General features: G+C 69.6%; 2 protein-coding genes across 2 annotated transcripts; both read left to right on the top strand.

Annotated features, from left to right (window-relative positions):
- The first annotated feature begins 7562 nt into the window (after positions 1-7562).
- Positions 7563-10148, top strand: SCRT1 (scratch family transcriptional repressor 1). Its single transcript, XM_088538065.1, has 2 exons — positions 7563-7674; positions 9421-10148. Exons 1-2 carry the CDS (start codon positions 7563-7565, stop codon positions 10146-10148), a joined length of 840 nt encoding a protein of 279 aa, XP_088394191.1.
- A 301-nt stretch (positions 10149-10449) lies between these two features.
- LOC148591176 (cytochrome P450 11B, mitochondrial-like) lies at positions 10450-17799 on the top strand. Its single transcript, XM_088538040.1, has 11 exons — positions 10450-10567; positions 10679-10756; positions 13803-13956; positions 14034-14189; positions 14640-14830; positions 14896-15099; positions 15788-15942; positions 16065-16231; positions 16807-16885; positions 17399-17590; positions 17674-17799. Exons 1-11 carry the CDS (start codon positions 10450-10452, stop codon positions 17797-17799), a joined length of 1620 nt encoding a protein of 539 aa, XP_088394166.1.
- Positions 17800-18521: the final 722 nt, after the last annotated feature.

The raw sequence follows: 18521 nt of genomic DNA, 5'->3' as shown, positions 1-18521 counted from the left end.
GGCACTGCAGGGCAGTGCACGGCGCCGTGTTGGGGTGCATGGGGCTGCAGGGGGTCACGCGGTGGCCCAGGGGGATGCACGGTGCTGCACGGGGGTGCACGGTGCTGTCGAGGGGGGGTTGCACAGTGCTGCGTTGGGGCGCACGGTGGTGAATGTCACCGCGTTGGGGTGCACAGCATTGCACGGGGGTGCACATAGCTGCATTGGGGTGCACATTGCTGGGCAGGGGTACATGTAGTTGCAAGGGGGTGCACAGCACCGTATTACGATGCATGTTGCTGCACATCACCACATTGGGGTGCACGTGGCTGCACGGGGGTGAATGTTGCTACATTGGGGTGCGTGTCACCGCACCGGGGTGCACGTGCTGCACGGGGGGGTGCATGTTGCTGCATGGAGGTGCCTGTTGTTGTGCGGGGGTGCATGTTGCTGTGTGGGGGGGGCATGTTGCTGCACAGGGGTGCACGTCCCCGCACCGGGGTGCACGTTACCGCATCGGGGTGCACGTGGCTGCACGCGGTGCACGTGGCTGCACGGGGTTACATGCTGCCACATCGGGGCGCGCGTGGCCGCACGCGGGGGCTGTCCCCGCACCGCGGGGCTGCGCGGGGCTGCGCGGCGGCGCCGGGGGCCGGGGCGGCAGCTGGGCGCAGCCGGGGCCCCCGGGGAGGCGGGGGGCGGCCGGGGGCTAATTAGAGGCGGGCGGGCGCATGTGGGCGCCGCGGCGGCCGGCGCGGGGCCCTGATGGGCTGTCACCGCGCGCATCTGCGCCCGCCGCCCGCGCCGTGATGGATCGCGCGGCCCCGGCCCGCGGCGCCCGGCCCGCCCGGCCCGCCCGGCCCGCGCGGCCGCATCGCGGCCCCGCCACATGCGCCCCAATTAGCCGCCCCGGGGGGGCCCCGCGCAGCCCCCTGCGCTCAGGGCGCTGCTGTCGCCTGGCCGGGACCGGGGACGCTGCGGCCCGGCGGGGCGGGGGGACACGGGGCGGGGTGCAGGGGGGTCAGTGGTGCGGGGAGTCGGTGGTGCACGGAGCTCGGGGGTGCAGGGGGTTGGTGGTGCAGGGGGTTCAGTAGTGCAGGGGGTTCGGTGATGTGGGGAGCAGGTGGTGCAGGGGGTTGGTGGTGCAGGGGGTTCGGTGGTGCAGGGAGTCGGTGGTGCACAGGTTTTGGTGGTGCAGAGGGTCAGTGGTGCAGAGGGCGTCAGTGGTGATTGTGATTGGGTGTTGCACAGGGATCAGTGGTGCATGGGGTCGGTCGTGCACAGGCTTTGGTGATGCAGGGGAGTCAGTGGTGATTGAGCTTGGGTGTTGCACAAGGATTCGTGGTGCATGAGGGTGTTTGATGGTGCACAGGGCTTGCTGTTGCACAGGGATCGGTGGTGCAGAAGGTCGGTGGTGCAGGAGTTAGTGGTGCAGAGGTTCAGTGGTGCCCAGGGAGCAGCGGTGCGGGTATTTTGTGGTGCACGAGGCTTGGTGGTGCTTGGGGTGTGGTGATGCAGGGCACTCAGTGGTGCAAAGGGATTGGTGTTTCAGGGGGTTCGGCAGTGCACAGGGTTCGGTGGCACACGGGGGTGATGGAGCAGGAGTCGGTGGTGCAGGTGTTTGGTGGTGCAGGGGTGTCAGTGACGCAGGGGGCTCAGCAGCGGTGTGAGGGCCCTGTCGGCGGTGCAGGACCCCCCCAGTGCAGGGTTTTGGTGATGCGGGGGCCTGGCACCATCACAGGGCGCAGAGAGGGTGCAGAACCCCCCAGTGCAGAACACCCCGGTGGTGTGGGGGAAGTTCAGGGGGGCACTCGGGGGGGCTCAGCGACAGTTCGGGGAGCTCGGCAGTGGTTCAAGGGCATTGCCGGTAGCTCGGGCTCTTCACGGGGCTCAGTGGCACATAGGGGGGCTCCGTGGCAGATCGAGGGGCTCGGTGGCAGTTCAAGGGTCTCGGTGGCGGATCGAGGGGCTCGGTGGCAGTTTGGGAGGCTTGGTGGCAGATCGAGGGGCTCGGTGGCGGATCGAGGGGCTCGGTGGCAGCAGTGCGAGCCCCGGCGGTGCCGTTCGCGGGGCCGCGGCGCAGCTGGGCCGCGATGGAGCCCAGGTGCTGGGGGGGTCGCGCCGTGGGGAGGGGGCGTCTCGGCCGCCGGGGCCATTTATCAAGCGCTGTCAGCGCCGGGCGGGATTTACATTTTTATCCGCTCCTAATGATGCCGCGGGGGTGGCGGGGACGAGCACGGCCCGCCCGGCACCCACGGCCACCGTCACGGCGCCCGCGAACGGGCCAGGGGCCCCGGCGTCCGGGCACGTGGGCCCCGCGCGCAGCAGGGCCGCATCCCGGGCAGGGCCTGGGTGCGGGTGACAGTGTCCCCGTGTCCCCCCCTCCGCGCACGGGCGGCCCCGGCCTCGTTAAGGGGTTTTAATGAGCAGGGCCCGGCGCAGATGCTGCCGCCGCGCGGTGCAGCCTCCCGGAACGGCCCCGCTCGCCCGGCCGCCGCGCTCATCAAAATGCTAATGCGGCGCCGTCCCTGTCCCCATCCGGGTGTCCCCCGTGTCCCCGAGCCCCTGCCGCGGCCCCGGCCTGGGCGATGCCCCGGTCCCTACGTCGGGGTCCCCGCGCGGGCCGTGGGGGACGACGCAGTGCGGGCCCCCCCCGCTCCGCATGCGGGAGCCCCGGCCGGGCCTTTGTGCCGGGCGGCGGTGGCGGCGGGGACATTAATCTCGTTTGTCACCCGCGGTCCCCGGGGGCGCCGGGGGAGCCCCGGGCCTTATCGCGGCGCCGCAGGGTGGGCAGAGAGGCCTGGGAACGCGGGGGGGTCGCGCTGCAGTGTCTGCACACAGCCCCCCCGCCGCCTCCCCCGCCGCCAGCCCCGGACGCCGGGGCCCCTCCGCCCATCGCCCTGCCCTGGGCACCACCACGGGCTGCACCCATGGGTGCCGGGGGGCATGTGTGGGCTTGGCGGGGGGCGGGTTATACCCTTACTGTCTATTGGGCCACTGCTGCATCCCAGCGGCTACTGGGGTGACCGCGGGGGGTGGCAACCAATAGCATCTGATGGGGCAACCTGAGCATCCAGCAGGGCAACATCAGACCAGGGGCTATAGCATCTCCTGTAGGCAACTGCAGCATCCAACGAGTCAACCTGAACACGCAACAGGGCAACCTCCAAGTGGGGGCACTGGGGCATCTGCAGTATCCAACTGGGCAACCTGACCACCTTGGGTGGCAACCCTGAATGGGGGCTATAGCAGTGCCCAGGGGCAACCCAAGCATCCAGTGGGGCAACCTGGGCATCTGACTGGGCTTCCCCCAATTGGAGTCCACTCGTGAGGAACCACAACATCTGATGGGGCAACCTGAGCATCCAGTGGGCAACCTCTAAATGGGCCAGTAGCCAGGACCAACTCAGCACCCAATGGGCCACCTCCAAATGTGTCCCCAGCTCTGTGTCCATGTTTGATTGCAGCATCCTGGGGTGGCTGGGGCCTGGGGAGAGCAGCTGGGCCCAGGGATGGAGCTGGACCCTCGTGTTACCCAGAGCACCTTGTCCAGGACCACGTTCCGGTGGGTTGAGCATCTCCAGCACAGGGACACCACCCTCCTCCAGACGCTGCTCCTAGGTGCTGTCACCCTCAATGCAGGGACCTTTGTCCTCGTGTCCAGGAGAAACTTCCCATGTTTGTGTTGGTGCCATTGCCTCTAGTCCCATCACCAGGAAGAGCCTGGCCCATCTCCTGGCCACCCACCCTTGGAGTCCCTGCATTGCTGATAAGGTCCCCAGGGTTCCCCCTGTGCAGGTGGGACAGCTCCCACTCATGGCAGAGATGCCTGGGGCAACCTCTGCACCCACTGGGCCACCTCAGGGTCTATCCCCTATCCTCCACACCCTGGGGCACCTGAGCATTTGACAGGGCCACCTCAGCACCCAGCAGAGCAGCTTGGGTCCCACGGGCAACCTCAGCACCCAGCAGGGCCACCTCTGCCCCTTACAGCAACATCTCCATGCAGCGGGACCACCAACGCATCTGGTGGGGCAACCTCTGCGTCCAAAGGGCAACCCCAGCACCCACCGGGCATCCTTGCCACGTGGTGCGGGCAACCTCAGGACCCAGCAGGGCCACCACCAGCAGCTTGTGCATGCATGCTTGTGCACATGTGTTTAAGTGCAGATGTGCATGCTTGTTTAAGTGCACACGCGCATCTTTGTGCACAACACCCCTGCAGGCCCTGCAAACTGGCAAGTGCACATGCGGCTGGGCACCCAGCCGGGTGGCCCTGCATCCCCGTTGCACCCAGCAGCCATGCGCTGCTGCACAAGCTTGCAAGTGTGCGTGCAGGTGCGTGCACCTGCTTCCTGCCCCCTCGCTCCGGGTGATGCTCCGGCAGCAGATCCCTCCTCCTGCCATCGCACCGAGGCCGGCGCCGGGGGCTGCACAGGTGCCGGTGCCAGGAGCGAGCAGGGAGTTCGCGCTGACCTCAATTAATTCCCCGTCTGAAGCCAGATCCCGGCAAGGGCCGGCAAGCTGCTCCCCCCCAGCGCCCACGCGCTGCCCGCGCATGTATCGAGGTCACGCTCGGCTTCGCCTCCCAGCCGCACGCACCTGCACACCCCTTGCACGTTCACCCACGCTTTGCTTGCTTGTGTGCAAGGCTTTGCACACTCATGCCCCTGTGCACACTCACACACACAGATGCTCTGTTTGCTCATGCACCACGTGCATGCTCATACCCCCTCCTGATTGCGTGGTCACACTCCTGCAGGCACTGACAGTCCCTGTATGTATGCTCATACATGCATCCTCGTGCATGCCTGCACTCACAAAGTGCAAGTGCACGCACTTGTGCATGCACACACCTGCATGCATGCTCACTTAAACATGTGCCCAGTGCATGCTCACGCGTGCACACATTACACATGGTCTCATCCCATTTTAGTACACAATTGTGTGCTACCATGCATGCTCTCACATGCGCCCACACCTGTGCATGCTCACACATGCATCCCCACGCACGCTCACAAGTTCATGTACCTGTGCATGCTCACACCACATGCTTGCTCATGCATGTGCACTACCATGCATGCTCACACATGCACATGGTACATGCCGACATGTGCACACACTGCCATGCATGCTCACACATGTACGCACACGCACTACCATGTGTGCGCACACACACAGACAGCATATGTGTGAACTACCATGCATATTCACACACACACAGTATGCTCTCACACAGGTGCACTGTCATGCATGCTCTCTCGTACACACACACTGCATGCTCACACACACAAGCATCGCCATGCAGGCTCGCTCACATGCATGTGCGCTGCCATGCATGCTCGCACACACCCCGCATGCTTGCACACACATATGCAGCACCATGCATGCTCACACATGCTGCCTGCTCACACATGTGTGCAGTGCCATACGTGCTCACACAGCCCATTCATGCTCACACACACACTGCATGCTCACACACACACTGCATGCTCACACACACGTGCACCACCATGCATGCTCACACGCACAGAGCATGTTCACACACATGTTCACTGCCATGCACGCTCACACACACACAAACTGCATGCTCCCACACATGTGCACCACCATGCATGCTCACACACGTACAGAGACACTGCATGCTTGCACACGTGTGCACCGCCATGCATGCTCACATGCACACACACTTCATGCTCGCACACATGTGCGTCACTATGGATGCTCTCACACACACTGCATGCTCACACAAGCATGCACCACCATGCATGCTCACTGCATGCTCGCACATGCGTGCACCACCATGCATGCTCACACGCACTTCATGCTTGCACATGAATGCACCACCATGCATACACACACGTGCTTGCCCCACCATGCATGCTCACACACACACACGCCTGCTCCACCACGCATGCCCTCTCACCCCCCATGCAAGCTCCCCGCGCTCACGCTCGCACGCGCAGCCGCTGCGCCCTGCAGCGCTCTCCGCACAGCAGCGCAGGCCGCGGGCGCTCGCTGGGTGCCGGGGTGGCGGCGCTGGCGGCAGACAATGGGCGCGGGGGGGGACTTGGGGACACATGTGCGGCGGCAGGGGCGCGGGCCGCGCCGCAGGCCGCTCGGTGCATTGTTAGCGCCGCGCTGCAGCTGCAGCCGCCGCCGCCCGGGGGGGCGCGTCCCCGGGGAGCCCCCGCCTGCACGGCCGGGGGGGGCAGCGGAGACACCCCCCCGCCTTGGGCATCTCCCCGGGTGGCGGGGGGGGCTCGGTCATGAGAGCCCCCCCGCTGCGGCAGAGGTGCAGGGACACCCGGGGGGGGCAGGCACCGTGCCCCCCCCCGCGGCTGCGGCCATGGGGACATTCGGGGGTGGTGACAGCGCTGCCCCCCCTTGAGGAAGCGCAGGGATGGGCCCTCCCTTCCTCCCCCCTCATCCTCAGGTCATGGGAGAGCCCCTGGCTGCTCCCCCCGTGTCCCCGTCCCCGAGTGTCCCCGGCGTCCCCGCGGCAGGGGTTCCCATGTGCCCTCCCCCATGCCCGGGTGTCCCTGCCACGGCGGGTCCCCGTGTCCTCCCCATATGCAGGAGTCCCCGCTGTCCCTGATATGGGGTCCCCGTCCTCCCCTCCATCCCTAGGTGTCCCCGGTGTCACTGCTACAAGGTACATTTACCCCCCCACCCCGTCCCCGCATGTCCCCGATGTCCCTGCGGCCGGGGGAAGGTCCCCGTTTCCCCTCCTGCACGCCCGGGTGTCCCCGGTGTCCCTGCGGCGGGGGCGATCCCCGTGTCCCCGCCGTCCCGGATGTCCCCGGTGTCCCTGCGGCTCGTTCCCCGTGCCACCCCCCCCCCATCCCCGGCATCCCTGCCGTGGGGGTCCCCGTTCCGCCCACCTCCATCTCCGGGAGTCCCCGCCGTCCCTGGCACGGGCTCCCCGTGTCGCCCCCCCATGCCGGGGTGTCCCCCGCGTCCCCGCGGCTCCTTCCCCGCCCCCCCGGCTCCCGAAGCGGGGGTCCCGGTGCCCCCCCCGGTGCCGGGCGGCCCCGCGGCAGGTTCCCCCCGCGCCGGGGGAGGGCGGAGGGGGGGCGGGTTGAGCCCCGCGGCCGGGTCCGCTTCCCCCTCCCCTTCCCCGCCGCCCCCCCCCCCGCTCCGTCCGCTGCCCGCGGTCGGGCGCCGCCGCGCGGCCCCCCCCGCCGGGCGGCCCGTTATAAGCGCAAACAGCTGATGCGGGAGCGCTCAGAGCGCGAGGACCCTGCGCAGCGGCAGCGCCCCCGCCCCCGCGCCGCCGCCGGAGCTGTCCGGTGCTGAAGCCGCCGCCGCCGCGGCCGCCGCCGCCGCCGCTCCGGTCCATGCCCCAGCGCGGCGGGGCTGCGCCGCTGCGCAGGGCGCCGGGAGCCGCCGGGCGCGGCGGCGCGGAGGCAGCGGCGGCGGCGGCGGCGGCGGCGGCTGCGGGCGGCCCCGGGCGGGCGCTGGGCGGCGGCGCCCGGCGCACAAAGCCCTAGCGCGGCGCCGGGGCCCTCGGCGGCACCGCGCCGGGCCGGGCGGGCCGGGCCGGGCCGGGCCGGGCCGGGCGGGGGGCGCCGCGCGGCATCATGCCCAGGTCCTTCCTGGTCAAGAAGGTCAAAATCGATGACTTCCCCGCCGGCCTCGACGCGCCCTACGGCAGAGCCCGGCCGGACTTCGGCTCCCGGCTGCACGACAAGGGTAAAAACCGCCGCGATCCCTCCCGCCGCCGCGACCCCCCCCCAATTCCCCGGTCCCCCCCTCCCCGCCGCCCCGGTTCCCCCCCCCGCCCCCCCCGCATTCCTGCGCCGCTCCTTTTGTCTGCGGAGACAAGTTCAAGGACGAGCGCGCAGCGGCGCGGAGCCCCCGCGGCCCCGCAGCGCCGTTCGGCCTCGCAGCCCGTTCGGCCCCGCAGCGCGGTTCGGCCCGGCCCGGCGCGGAGCATCGCGGCCTTTGTGCGGAGCGCGGCCCCGCGGGCGGCCCGGCCGCGGCCGGTGCGGCTGCGGCTGCGGCGGTTGCATAACGGGAGCGCCGCAGAGGGCCGCGGCCCCGCCGCTGTCCCCCGCCCGAGGCCGCCGCCCGGGCCCCGCCGCGCTGACCTTGAGCGGCCGCGGCGGCTGCGGGAACGGGCCGGGCTGCGGCGGCCGCGCGGGGGGCGAGGGCAGGGGGACGGGGACAGCGACAGCGACAGTGACGGGGACAGTGACAGCGGCGAGGATAGAGGAGTGCGGCAGGATAGGGGTGGGAGCAGAGCGGGGAAGGGGCAATGGGGCAAGGGCAAAGGAGCAGGGTAGGGGTAATGGGGCAGGGGTGGTAGGAAGGGGCAATGGGGCAGGGTAGGGGTAATGGGGCAGGGGTGGCAAGAAGGGACAATGGGGCAAGGGCAACAGGGCAGGGTAGGGGTAGTGGGGCAGCAGTGGCAGGAAGGGGCAATGAGGCAGGGTAGGGGTAACAAGGCAGGAGTGGTAAGGTAAGGGCGATAGGACAAGGGCAATGGGGCATGGTAGGGGCAATGGGGCAGGGGTGGCAATAAAGGACAATGGGGGCAAGGGCAATGGAGCAGGGTAGGGGTAATGGGGCAGGGGAGGCAGGGTAGGGGCAAGGGGGCAAGGGCAAAGGGGCAGGAATGGCAGAGTAGGGGTAATGGGGCAAGGGCAAGAGTGGCAGGGTAGAGTCAATGGGGCAAGAGTGGCAGGGTAGGGGCAATGGGGCAGCAGTGGCAGGGTAGAGTCAATGGGGTAGGGGCAATGGGGCACGGTAGGGGTAAAGAGGCAGGAGTGGCAAGGTAAGGGCAATGGGACAAGGGCAGTGGGGAACGGTAGGCGCAATGGGGGAGGGTGGAGGTAATGGGGGAGGAACAGTGGGGCAGGGTCATCAGTACAAAGGCAGTGTGGCAGGATAGGGGCAGTGGTGCAGAACTGCAGGAGCAGCAGAGTAAAGACAGTAGGAGCAGGGGCAAGAGGACAGGAGCAATGGGGCAGCAGGAGCAATGGGGCAGGGGAGCTGGGGTAGGGGCAATGGGCCAGGATAGGGGCAATGGACCAGGAGCACCAAGGCAGGGGCAATGGGGCAGAGACAACAGGGACAATAGGAGCAATGGAGCAGGGCAGGGGCAATGGGGCAGGATAGGGATAATGGGGCAGAAGTGGCAGTGGGGAGGCAGGGGCAATGAGACATTGAGGCAGGAGCAGCAGGGCCAATGGGGCAGCAGCGGCAGTGGGGCAATGGGGAGGCAGGGGCAATAGGGCAATGGGGCGGCAGGGAGGCAGGGGCAGTGTCGGTGCCATGGCCAGGGCAGAGTCAGGCTGGAAGGAGGCAGCGCCCAGGCAGGACAAGCCCCAAAGTGGTTCGGGGGGCTGGGACACAGGGCCATGGAGAGGGGGTCGCGGGTCCCCCACGGCCACGCGTGGCTGACAGCATGTCCCCCCCATGTCCCCTGCCCCACAGCAGGCTACATCAGTGACTACATCGCACCGGCGGCGTACGAGGGTGACGGCGAGGGCGCGCTCAAGGTGCCGTCTCCGGACCCCATCTACCCGGGCTCGCACGGGGACTATGGCGCGCCGGACTCGGACCCGCCGGACAGCCCGCACTCGGGCATGGCGGGGGGCTACATCAACGGCGACGCGGCGGTGAGCGAGGGCTACGCCGTGGACGCCTTCTTCATCACCGACGGGCGCTCGCGGCGCAAGGTGGTGGGCGGCGCGCGCAGCCTGCAGCGGCACACGTGCGGCGAGTGCGGCAAGACCTACGCCACCTCGTCCAACCTGAGCCGCCACAAGCAGACGCACCGCAGCCTGGACAGCAAGATGGCCAAGAAGTGCCCCACGTGCGGCAAGGTCTACGTCTCCATGCCCGCTATGGCCATGCACCTGCTCACGCACGACCTCAAGCACAAGTGCGACGTGTGCGGCAAGGCCTTCAGCCGGCCCTGGCTGCTGCAGGGCCACATGCGCTCGCACACGGGCGAGAAGCCCTTCGGCTGCGCGCACTGCGGCAAGGCCTTCGCCGACCGCTCCAACCTGCGCGCCCACATGCAGACCCACTCCGCCTTCAAGCACTTCAAGTGCAAGCGCTGCAACAAGACCTTCGCCCTCAAGTCCTATCTCAACAAGCACTACGAGTCCGCCTGCTTCAAGGGCGCCGGGCCCCCGCTCAGCCCCCTCCAGACCTGACCGGCCTGCGCAGCCCCCTCCCCAGCTCACACGCACGCAGCAGCCCACCCCCCCCGTCCTGAACCCCAAACACCCGGGACACCCGGTGCCCTGGTCCCTGCGGTGCCCCCCCCCCGTGCCAATGCAGTACCTCGGCGCCGGGTCCCCCCTGGAGCCCACGCACGGGTGCCCCCCACCCAGGTAAGCCCCGCACGGCTCCCTGCGCCCGGGCACCCCCCTCCTCAGCACAGGGACCCCCCGACCCGGCCCTTGCACAGGTGCCCCCCACCCTGCTGCGCCCGGGGACCCCCCGCTCCTCTGCATGGGTGACCTGGCCCAGGGGGGTCCCCCCACCAGCCCCAGCCCGGGCAGCCCCCTCGCCTTTGCCTGGGTACCTCGGCTTGGGGGGACCCCTGTCCTGAGCGGTGTCACCACCCCGGGTAGCCCTATCCCCGGGGCACCCCCATCCCGGGTACCCCCATCCCGGGTACCCCATATCTCGGGTGTACCCCCATCCCCGAGCCCCCGCCCCACGGGATATCCCCCGCCAGGGTACCGCCCCCGTCCCGGCTACCCCATCTTGGGGTTACCCCTATGCGGGGGTACCCCCGTCCCGAGTGTTTCCCCCCGTGGGGCCCCTCTGCGCCGCACCCCTCCCCCCATGCCGGGTGTCCCCCCCCCAGCCCCCCTTCCCCCGGGAGGGCTGCCCGGTCCCCCCCCTCCCCGGGGGCACCCCCTCCCCGCCGGGGCCTTTCCCCAGCCCCGAAGAGAGCACAGCCCGGCCCCGGTCCCGGCCCCGGTCCCCGGCCCCGGCCCGCTCGGGCCCTGCCCTCCCCTCGCACGGACTTTGGACTGGTTCCTGCCGGGGGCTCCGCCGCGTTCGGCCCGGCTCGGCCCTGCTCGGCTCGGGTGGGTTCGGCTCGACTCGGCCGGGTTCGGCTCAGCTCGGCCCCGTCCGGCCGGGTTCGGCTCGGCTCGGCTCGGTTCGGCTCGGCTCGGCCCGGCTCAGCCTGGCGCAAGGAGGTTCCGGCCTCCCGAGCCGCCCCGGCGCCTTTACCGGCCGCGCCGCCCCGGCCAGGCCCCCCCGTTACTATGCCAAAGTCTTGTCACTTTCTTGACCGAAAGAAGGGAAAAAAAGGGAAAAAAAAGAAAAAAAAAAAAAAAAAAGGGAAGGAAGGAAGGAAACGAAGGAAGGAAGGAAAGGAAGGAAGGAAAGGAAGGAAGGAAAGGAAGGAAGGAAAGAAGGACCCGAGCCGCCCCCGGGGACTCTGCATGCAAAAAAGTATTTAAATCTATGCCAATTTTATGACGCTTTTGGAGCCGATTTATTTATTTATTTGCCAAACTTTAGATAGTCTATTTGAGGGCAATATTTCTCCGTAGGAGTCCGGTACTGAACCTATAGAGCAATAATTAACGTAATGCATGGTATTTTTAAGACAAATAGTATTAATGAGGAATCAGGTACATTTTAATCCAATATTCTTAATAGCAACGAATATCAGGGATGATGCCAGAGTAGCGCTAGCCCCCTCGGTGTATGCACTGCCCGCCTTCACTGTCCTCGCTAGGGCCCCGCCGCCACTTAGAGACGTCCCCGCCGGGACCCGCCGCCTGCGGGCGCTGCAGCCCGGCCGCGCGCTGCACACATTGCACACGCTGCACACATTGCACACGCTGCAAGCACGCGCGCAGCCCCGCGCAGCCGCATGCACGGGCGCCGCGGCCGCCCCGCGCGCGCAGCAGGAGCGGGGACACGCGCGGAGGCCGCCGCGCGGGGACGCCCGCACGCGCCCGCGCAGCGCCCACGCCGCCAGCAGCCCGTGCAGGACACGCGGCCGGCGCCGCGCGCGGGTCCCGGCCCCCCGCCCTCCCACGATTCAGGTAGCAGGACTGTAGAGCTAGACCTCCGTTTTGTACTTGCCCACGCACGGGAACGGCGCTGGAGCAGCCTTGTAAATACGTTTGGAGATTTACACGAATTTTTACAAGCTGTAAAGAATCTACCGCGTTTCCGGAGACTTTTCCCTGGGAATTTTTTGAGCCAGTATTTGAACGATGTTCCAGTAAAAGCACAAAGGCACCGGCCGCTCCGCACTTCACAATAAAAAGGAAAACCTGCGCACAGCCTCGCCGCCTCCTTGCGCCGCCGCGCGGCGTGGACAGGGCCGTGGGGCGGCCATGGGGTCTGCGTGGGGCAGAGAGGGGCGCGGGGATGGGTGCTGTGGGGCTGGCACGGTTGGTGTGAGGCTGGGGGCTGTGGGTGCTATGGGGCTGGGGATGGTCGGTGTGGGGCGGGTGCTGGGGGTGCTCTGGGACCTCCAAGGCCAGGTGGGGGGCAGAGGTGGCGGGGGCAGCAGTGTGGGAAAGAGGCACCCGGACAGGCTGGGGCGGGGGGGATGTGGGGCTGGAGAAACCCCATGGGCAGCAGGACCCATGGAGAGCAGGTTCCCATGGGCAGCAGGACACAGGGACAGCAGGACATAGGGACAGCAGGACCCATGGAGAGCAGGTCCCCATGGGCAGCAGGACCCGCAGACACTGTAACCCGTGGGTGGCATCATCCAGACCTTGGCGCTCTCCTTCACCTGCTCCTTCAAGGACAACTGGGAGGTCCCAGCTGCAGCCGAGGGGACAGGCGGGGACACGCGTGCGAGGGCCAGGCGCAGAGGACATGGTCAAGGCCTGGGGACGAGCACCAAGGGGTTAGTGTGCAGGAGCAGGACCGGGGGACGGGGACCTGAGAGATGAGAGCAGAGGGACAGGAGGGGACACGGACGGGGAGTGACGGAGAGTGCAAGGACACGCGGCCACGTGGGTCCTTCAGGGCTGGTGATCCCAGGGCACATGCGCGTGCATGCACATCCTCCCCACAAACCCACATGCGCGTGCATGCACACACATATGGGGGTGGACGGCCCCTTGCACACACGTGTGCATGCATGCACACACATGTGGGGCAGGGAGGTCCTGTGCACGTGCATATGCGTGCACACCCGCACACACACGTGTGCATGCACACACTTATGGGGACCTGGGGGTCCCCATGCACACACGTGTGCATGCCCATCCCCCCCACAAACACACACGTGCATGCATGCACACACAGACGGGGGTGGGGGCCCCTTGCACACACACGTGTGTGCATGCACACACGTATGGGGTGTGGATATCCCGTGCACACATGTGTGCATGCACACCTGCACACCTATGTGCATGCATGCGCACCCATGGGGGAGAGGAGGTCCCTATGCACATGCACACTCACACTCACTGGGGGCCCCTCACCTGCGGGGCCAGCCCCATGGGGTGCAGGGCTGCGCTATGGGGCTGGCTTGCAGGCTGTGGGGCAATGCAATGGGTGCAGGCAAGGGGTTGTGCTGTGCCCATCCGCGGCCCCCCCGGGAGTAGCCAGGAATAGCAGGACCTTGTCCGGCTGCCCCGGCTATTCTTAGCCTGGCAGGGACGGATGCAGCACGGAGGAGGGGGGCACCTCTCCACACCCCGCCATGCAGCACCGGGGGGGACCACGGGGCAATGCCATGGGCGCCGCCACGGGTGACGCCGCGGGTGACGCCGCGCGGCCTTGGCGCCGCCGATATAAGCGTGGGCGGCGCGCGGGGGGCGGCGGGCGCAGCATGGGGCCGCAGTGGGGCCGGCGGGCGCTGAGCGGGGCGGCGGCGGCGGCGGCGGCGCGGCCCTACGAGGCCATCCCGCGCGGCGGCCGCCACCGCTGGCTGCAGCTGCTGCGCGTGTGGCGCGCGGGCGGCCTGCCCCGCTTCCACCTGCTCATGCAGAGCAACTTCCAGCGCCTGGGGCCCATCTACAGGTGCCCCCCACGGCGCCCGGGGGGCTGCCCCACGGCTGTGGGGCGCCCCACGGCTCACGGCGCGGCCCTGTGCGCAGGGAGACGCTGGGCACCTACGACTGCGTGAACGTGCTGCTGCCGCAGGACGCGGAGCGGCTCTTCCAGGCCGAGGGCGCCTTCCCGCGCCGCATGGGCATCGAGGCCTGGAGCGCCCACCGGCAGCTCCGCAACCACAAGTGCGGCGTCTTCCTGCTGTGAGCACGGCGGGCTCGGGGGGCGCAGGCCGGACGCGCTGTGGGGCAGGGCCTGGCTGTGAGCGGGGCTGCATGGGGGGCACCAACAGGGGTGCAAATAGACATGCGCTATGGGCACAGCCTGGGTGCAGGCAGGGCTGCATTGTGGGCACGGCATGGGCATGCTGTGGGTCACAAGGAAGGCTGCAGCACCCGCACAGCCTGGGCGCACCATGGGGCACAGCCTGGCTGCAAGCAGGGGTGCATGGGGGAAACATCATGGGTGCAGCATGGGGCACAGTCTGGCTGCAAGTGGGGCTGCAAGGGGACCACAGGCTGGGTGCAAGTGGGGCTGCATGGGGGGGCACATCCTGGGGGCACCATGGGGCCACGCCGCCCACCCCATGGGGCACCGGGGCTGAGCCGGGCGCTCCGTGGTCCCCGTGCGGAGCCCCCGTGCCCGTCCGGCAGCAACGGCGAGGAGTGGCGCTCCGACCGGCTGGCGCTCAACCGGGAGGTCATCAGCCCCGCGGGCGCCCGCAAGTTCCTGCCGCTGCTCGACGCCGTCGCCCGCGACTTCGCCGCCGCCATGCACCGCCGGCTGCAGCGGCGCCCGCTCACCCTCGACCTGCGCCGCGACCTCTTCTGCTTCACCCTGGAGGGTGCGTGGGGCGGCGGGGCCGCGGGGGGCCGCGGCGCGGCGGGTGCTGACGCCGCGCGCCCGCAGCCAGCACCTACGCGCTGTACGGGCAGCGGCTGGGGCTGCTGGAGGAGGCGCCGGGCGCGGACGCCGCGCGCTTCATCGGCGCCGTGGAGACCATGCTGCGCACGACGCTGCCGCTGCTCTTCGTGCCGCCGCGCCTGCTGCGCGCCCTCAACCACCGCCTCTGGCGCGAGCACGTGGCCGCCTGGGACGTCATCTTCCAGCACGGTGCGGGCGCGCAGCCGGGGCGGCAGCGTGGGCACGGCTTGGGCGCGCTGTGGGGCAGGGAGGCTGCATGGGGGCATGGTCTGCCTGCACCGTGGGGCGCAGCGTGGATGCATGGGGGGAACAGCCTGGATGCAAGCAGGGCTGTGTTATGGGCATGGTTTGGGTGCCCCATGGGGCATGGTCAGGCTGCATGGGGGGCACAACCGGGGTGAATGATGGGCCACAAGGAGGGTTACATTGGGGGGCACAGTCTGGAGGCACTGTGGGACACAGCCTGGGTGCATGGGGGCTGCATTATGTGCGTGGCTTGAGTGCAGCGTGAGGCACAACCTGGGTGCACTGCGGGGCACAGACTGGGTGCAAGCGGGGCTGCGTTATGTGCATGGCCTGGGTGCAACTTGGGGCACAGCCTGTGTGCATGGGGACATGTCCTGGGTGCACCATGGGACACAGTGTGGGTGCAAGCGGGGCTGCATCATGGGCACAGCCTGCGTGCACTGTCGGGCACCATGTGGGTGCAAGTGGGGCTGCATGATGTGCATGGCCTGGGTGCACCAAGGGGCACAGCCTGGGTGCATGGGGGAGCCCGTCCTGGGCGCGCGGTGGCCCCCGCAGCCTCCCGGTGCCCCACACGGGGCTGGGGGCGGCTCGGGGGGCAGTGGGTGACGCGGGGCGGGCGGGCGCGCAGCCGACTCCTGCATCCAGAGCATCTACCGCGAGTTCCGCCGCGGGCAGCCGCGCCGCTACTCGGGCATCATGGCCGAGCTGCTGCTGCACGCCGAGCTGCCCCTCGACTCCATCAAGGCCAACCTGACCGAGTTCACGGCGGGCGGCGTCGACACGGTGCGTGGGGACGGGGCCCGGGGCAGCCCCATGCTGCTGCCGCGCGGTGCAGGGCATGCGGGGGACAGAGAGGGGTGTCGGGGCCCAGGCACCCGGGTGCAGCGGCGCTGCCTCCGCCGCAGACGGCGATGCCGCTGCTCTTCACGCTGTTCGAGCTGGCGCGCAACCCGGCGGTGCAGGGCGCGCTGCGCGCGGAGGTGCGCGCTGCCGACGCGCGCGGCCCGCGCGAGCTGCCCGCCGTGCTGGCCGAGCTGCCCCTGCTGCGCGCCGCGCTCAAGGAGACCCTCAGGTGCGCCCCGGCGCGCGGCGAGGGCGGCATCGGGGGACGTGGGGACCTTGGGGGACCTTGCAGGGTGCTGGGGCATAGGGGAGGTTTGGGGGGTGCTGGGGTTTGGGGGTGTTGGGGGATATAGGGCTGGGGACACTGGGGGTTCGGGGGTGCTGGGGTATGGGGCAACATTGGGGGTGTTGGGGGATATGGGAGGACACTCAGGGGGTTGGGGGCTGCTGGGGGACATGGGGAGGTTTGGGGGTTTGGGGAGTGTTTGGGAGGGCATTATGGGGGGGGATGGGGGCATAGAGATGCTGAGGACATTGTGAGGGGGACATGGGGCAATAGGAGGCTTGGGGGGCTGTTTGCTGGGGGATTATGGGAGGCTGGGGACATTGGGGGACGATGGGGGGTTCTGCTGGACATGGGGACTTAGGGGTGCTTGGCAGTGGGATATGGGGGGGCTGGGGGATATGGGGGGCCTTGGGGGGTGCTTGGCAGAGGTTATGGGGGTCCGGGGACATTGGGGGCACTGGGGGGGGGTCTGTGTGAGGATGGGGCCGGGGGGGGCCCACGTGGCGGTGCCCCCGCAGGCTCTACCCGGTGGGCATCACGGTGCAGCGCTACCCCGCCAAGGACGTGGTGCTGCACGACTACCGCGTGCCCGCGGGGGTGAGCGGCGCGGGGGCGCGGGGACACGGGCCGGGGGACACCGGGGCGACACCGCGACCCCGCAGAGGGGACGGGGCGGGGGGGACAGTGGCGGGTCCCGGTGACGCCGCTCCCCGCAGAGGGGACGCGAGGGGACACCGGGGAGTCCTCGTGGCACCGCCTCCTGCAAGGGGAATGCGGGGGGACACCGGCGGGTCCCGGTGACGCCGCCTCCCCCGCAAAAGGGACGTGGGGGGACATCGGGGGTCATCGGGGGGGGCGCCGGGCGGTACTGGTGATACCGGCGGTTCCCGGTGACGCTGGGCGCTGCAGGTGACACTTTACTCCACAGAGGGTACGCGAGGGAATACTGGGGGGTCCCGGCGACACTGGGGTGTCCCAGTGACACCGTCCCCCCGCAGAGGGGCCGCGGGGGGGGCCCGGGGCTCCCGGTGACGCCGGGGCGCTCCCGCCCCCGCAGAGGGGCCGCGGGGGACCCCGGGGCTCCCGGTGACGCCGGGGCGCTCCCCGCAGACGCTGTGCCAGGTGGCCCTGTACGCCATGGGGCGCAGCCCGGCCGTGTTCCGCGCCCCCGAGCGCTACGAGCCGGCGCGGTGGCTGCGCCAGGGCGCGCAGGGCTTCAAGGCGCTCGCGTTCGGCTTCGGCGCGCGCCAGTGCATCGGGCGCCGCCTCGCCGAGGCCGAGATGCTCCTCTTCCTCATGCACGTGAGCCCGCGGGGACACGGGGGGGACACGGGGGACCCCGCGGCGTCGCCCTGACCCCCCGCATCCCTCCCGTGCCCCGAAAGATGCTGCGCAACTTCGAGATCGGCACGGCCTGCACCGAGGACATCCCCACCGTGTTCGGCTTCATCCTCATGCCCGAGCGGGCGCCGCCGCTCACGCTGCGGCCCCTCGAGCGGGCGCCGCAATAAAGCGCTGCCGCCGCACGAGCGCCTCGGCCTGGTGGCCTTGGGGACACCCGGGGGGACACCCGGGGGGCCGGGTCCCGCCGCGCTCCGGAACGCCCGGCTTTACCGCAGCGCGCGCAGGCGGGGCGCCCCGCGCTGTCCCCAGCGCGGATGTGGCCCTGTCCCCGTCCCCCGGGACGCGCTGCAAGAGGCGCAGCAGGGACGCGGTGTCCCCGTCCCGCGCCCAGCGGCTGCACCAACGCGCTGGGGGCCGTGGGGACAGCAGCGATGCCACCTCCCGCGTCGCGGTGCCATCAGGGTGCCCGGGGCGTCAGCACTGCCAGCATCTCGAGCGCTGCAGCAGCAGCATGAGGCGGCCGAGGACGCGATGTCCCCGCGCGGGTGGCAGCGGGGACGCGGTGGGGGACACCCGGGCCCGCGGTGCTGCTGCTCCGCGCTGCACTTGCCACCGCAGGGGACACCGAGGAACCCCGAGGGGGCACATGGGGACATGGGGACGCCCGCGCTGGCCGCGCGGTTCCGCAGGGGACACGGCCCTCCGGCAGCAGCGGCGGCGCCAAGGCCACCGCGCGGAGCGGCCGTCACCGCTGCCCCCGCCGTGCGTCACGGCCCGCGGGGACGCGGCCACCCCCCGCCGGGTCATTGTCACCGCATCCCCCGGGCCCCGGCTGCGGCCCCACGTGCGGGGGGCACCGGAACGGGGGCCCGGGCTGCTCCCCATGGAG

This window comes from Tinamus guttatus, unplaced genomic scaffold, assembly GCF_059628265.1.
Source record: "Tinamus guttatus ecotype Peru unplaced genomic scaffold, ASM5962826v1 Tinamus_guttatus_pri_ptg000922l, whole genome shotgun sequence".
Taxonomy (NCBI): Eukaryota; Metazoa; Chordata; class Aves; order Tinamiformes; family Tinamidae; genus Tinamus; species Tinamus guttatus.
Note: the sequence above shows the minus strand (reverse complement) of the source record. Positions and strands in the feature narration are given on the sequence as shown.

Coding starts and splice junctions, on each gene's coding strand:
- SCRT1 (XM_088538065.1), top strand. CDS start 7,563: ATGCCCAGGTCCTTCCTGGTCAAGAAGGTCAAAATCGATGACTTCCCC. Junction 7,675..9,420: donor CTCCCGGCTGCACGACAAGG/GTAAAAACCGCC, acceptor CCTGCCCCACAG/CAGGCTACATCAGTGACTAC.
- LOC148591176 (XM_088538040.1), top strand. CDS start 10,450: ATGGGTGACCTGGCCCAGGGGGGTCCCCCCACCAGCCCCAGCCCGGGC. Junction 10,568..10,678: donor GAGCGGTGTCACCACCCCGG/GTAGCCCTATCC, acceptor ATCCCCCGCCAG/GGTACCGCCCCCGTCCCGGC. Junction 14,831..14,895: donor CTTCTGCTTCACCCTGGAGG/GTGCGTGGGGCG, acceptor GCGCGCCCGCAG/CCAGCACCTACGCGCTGTAC.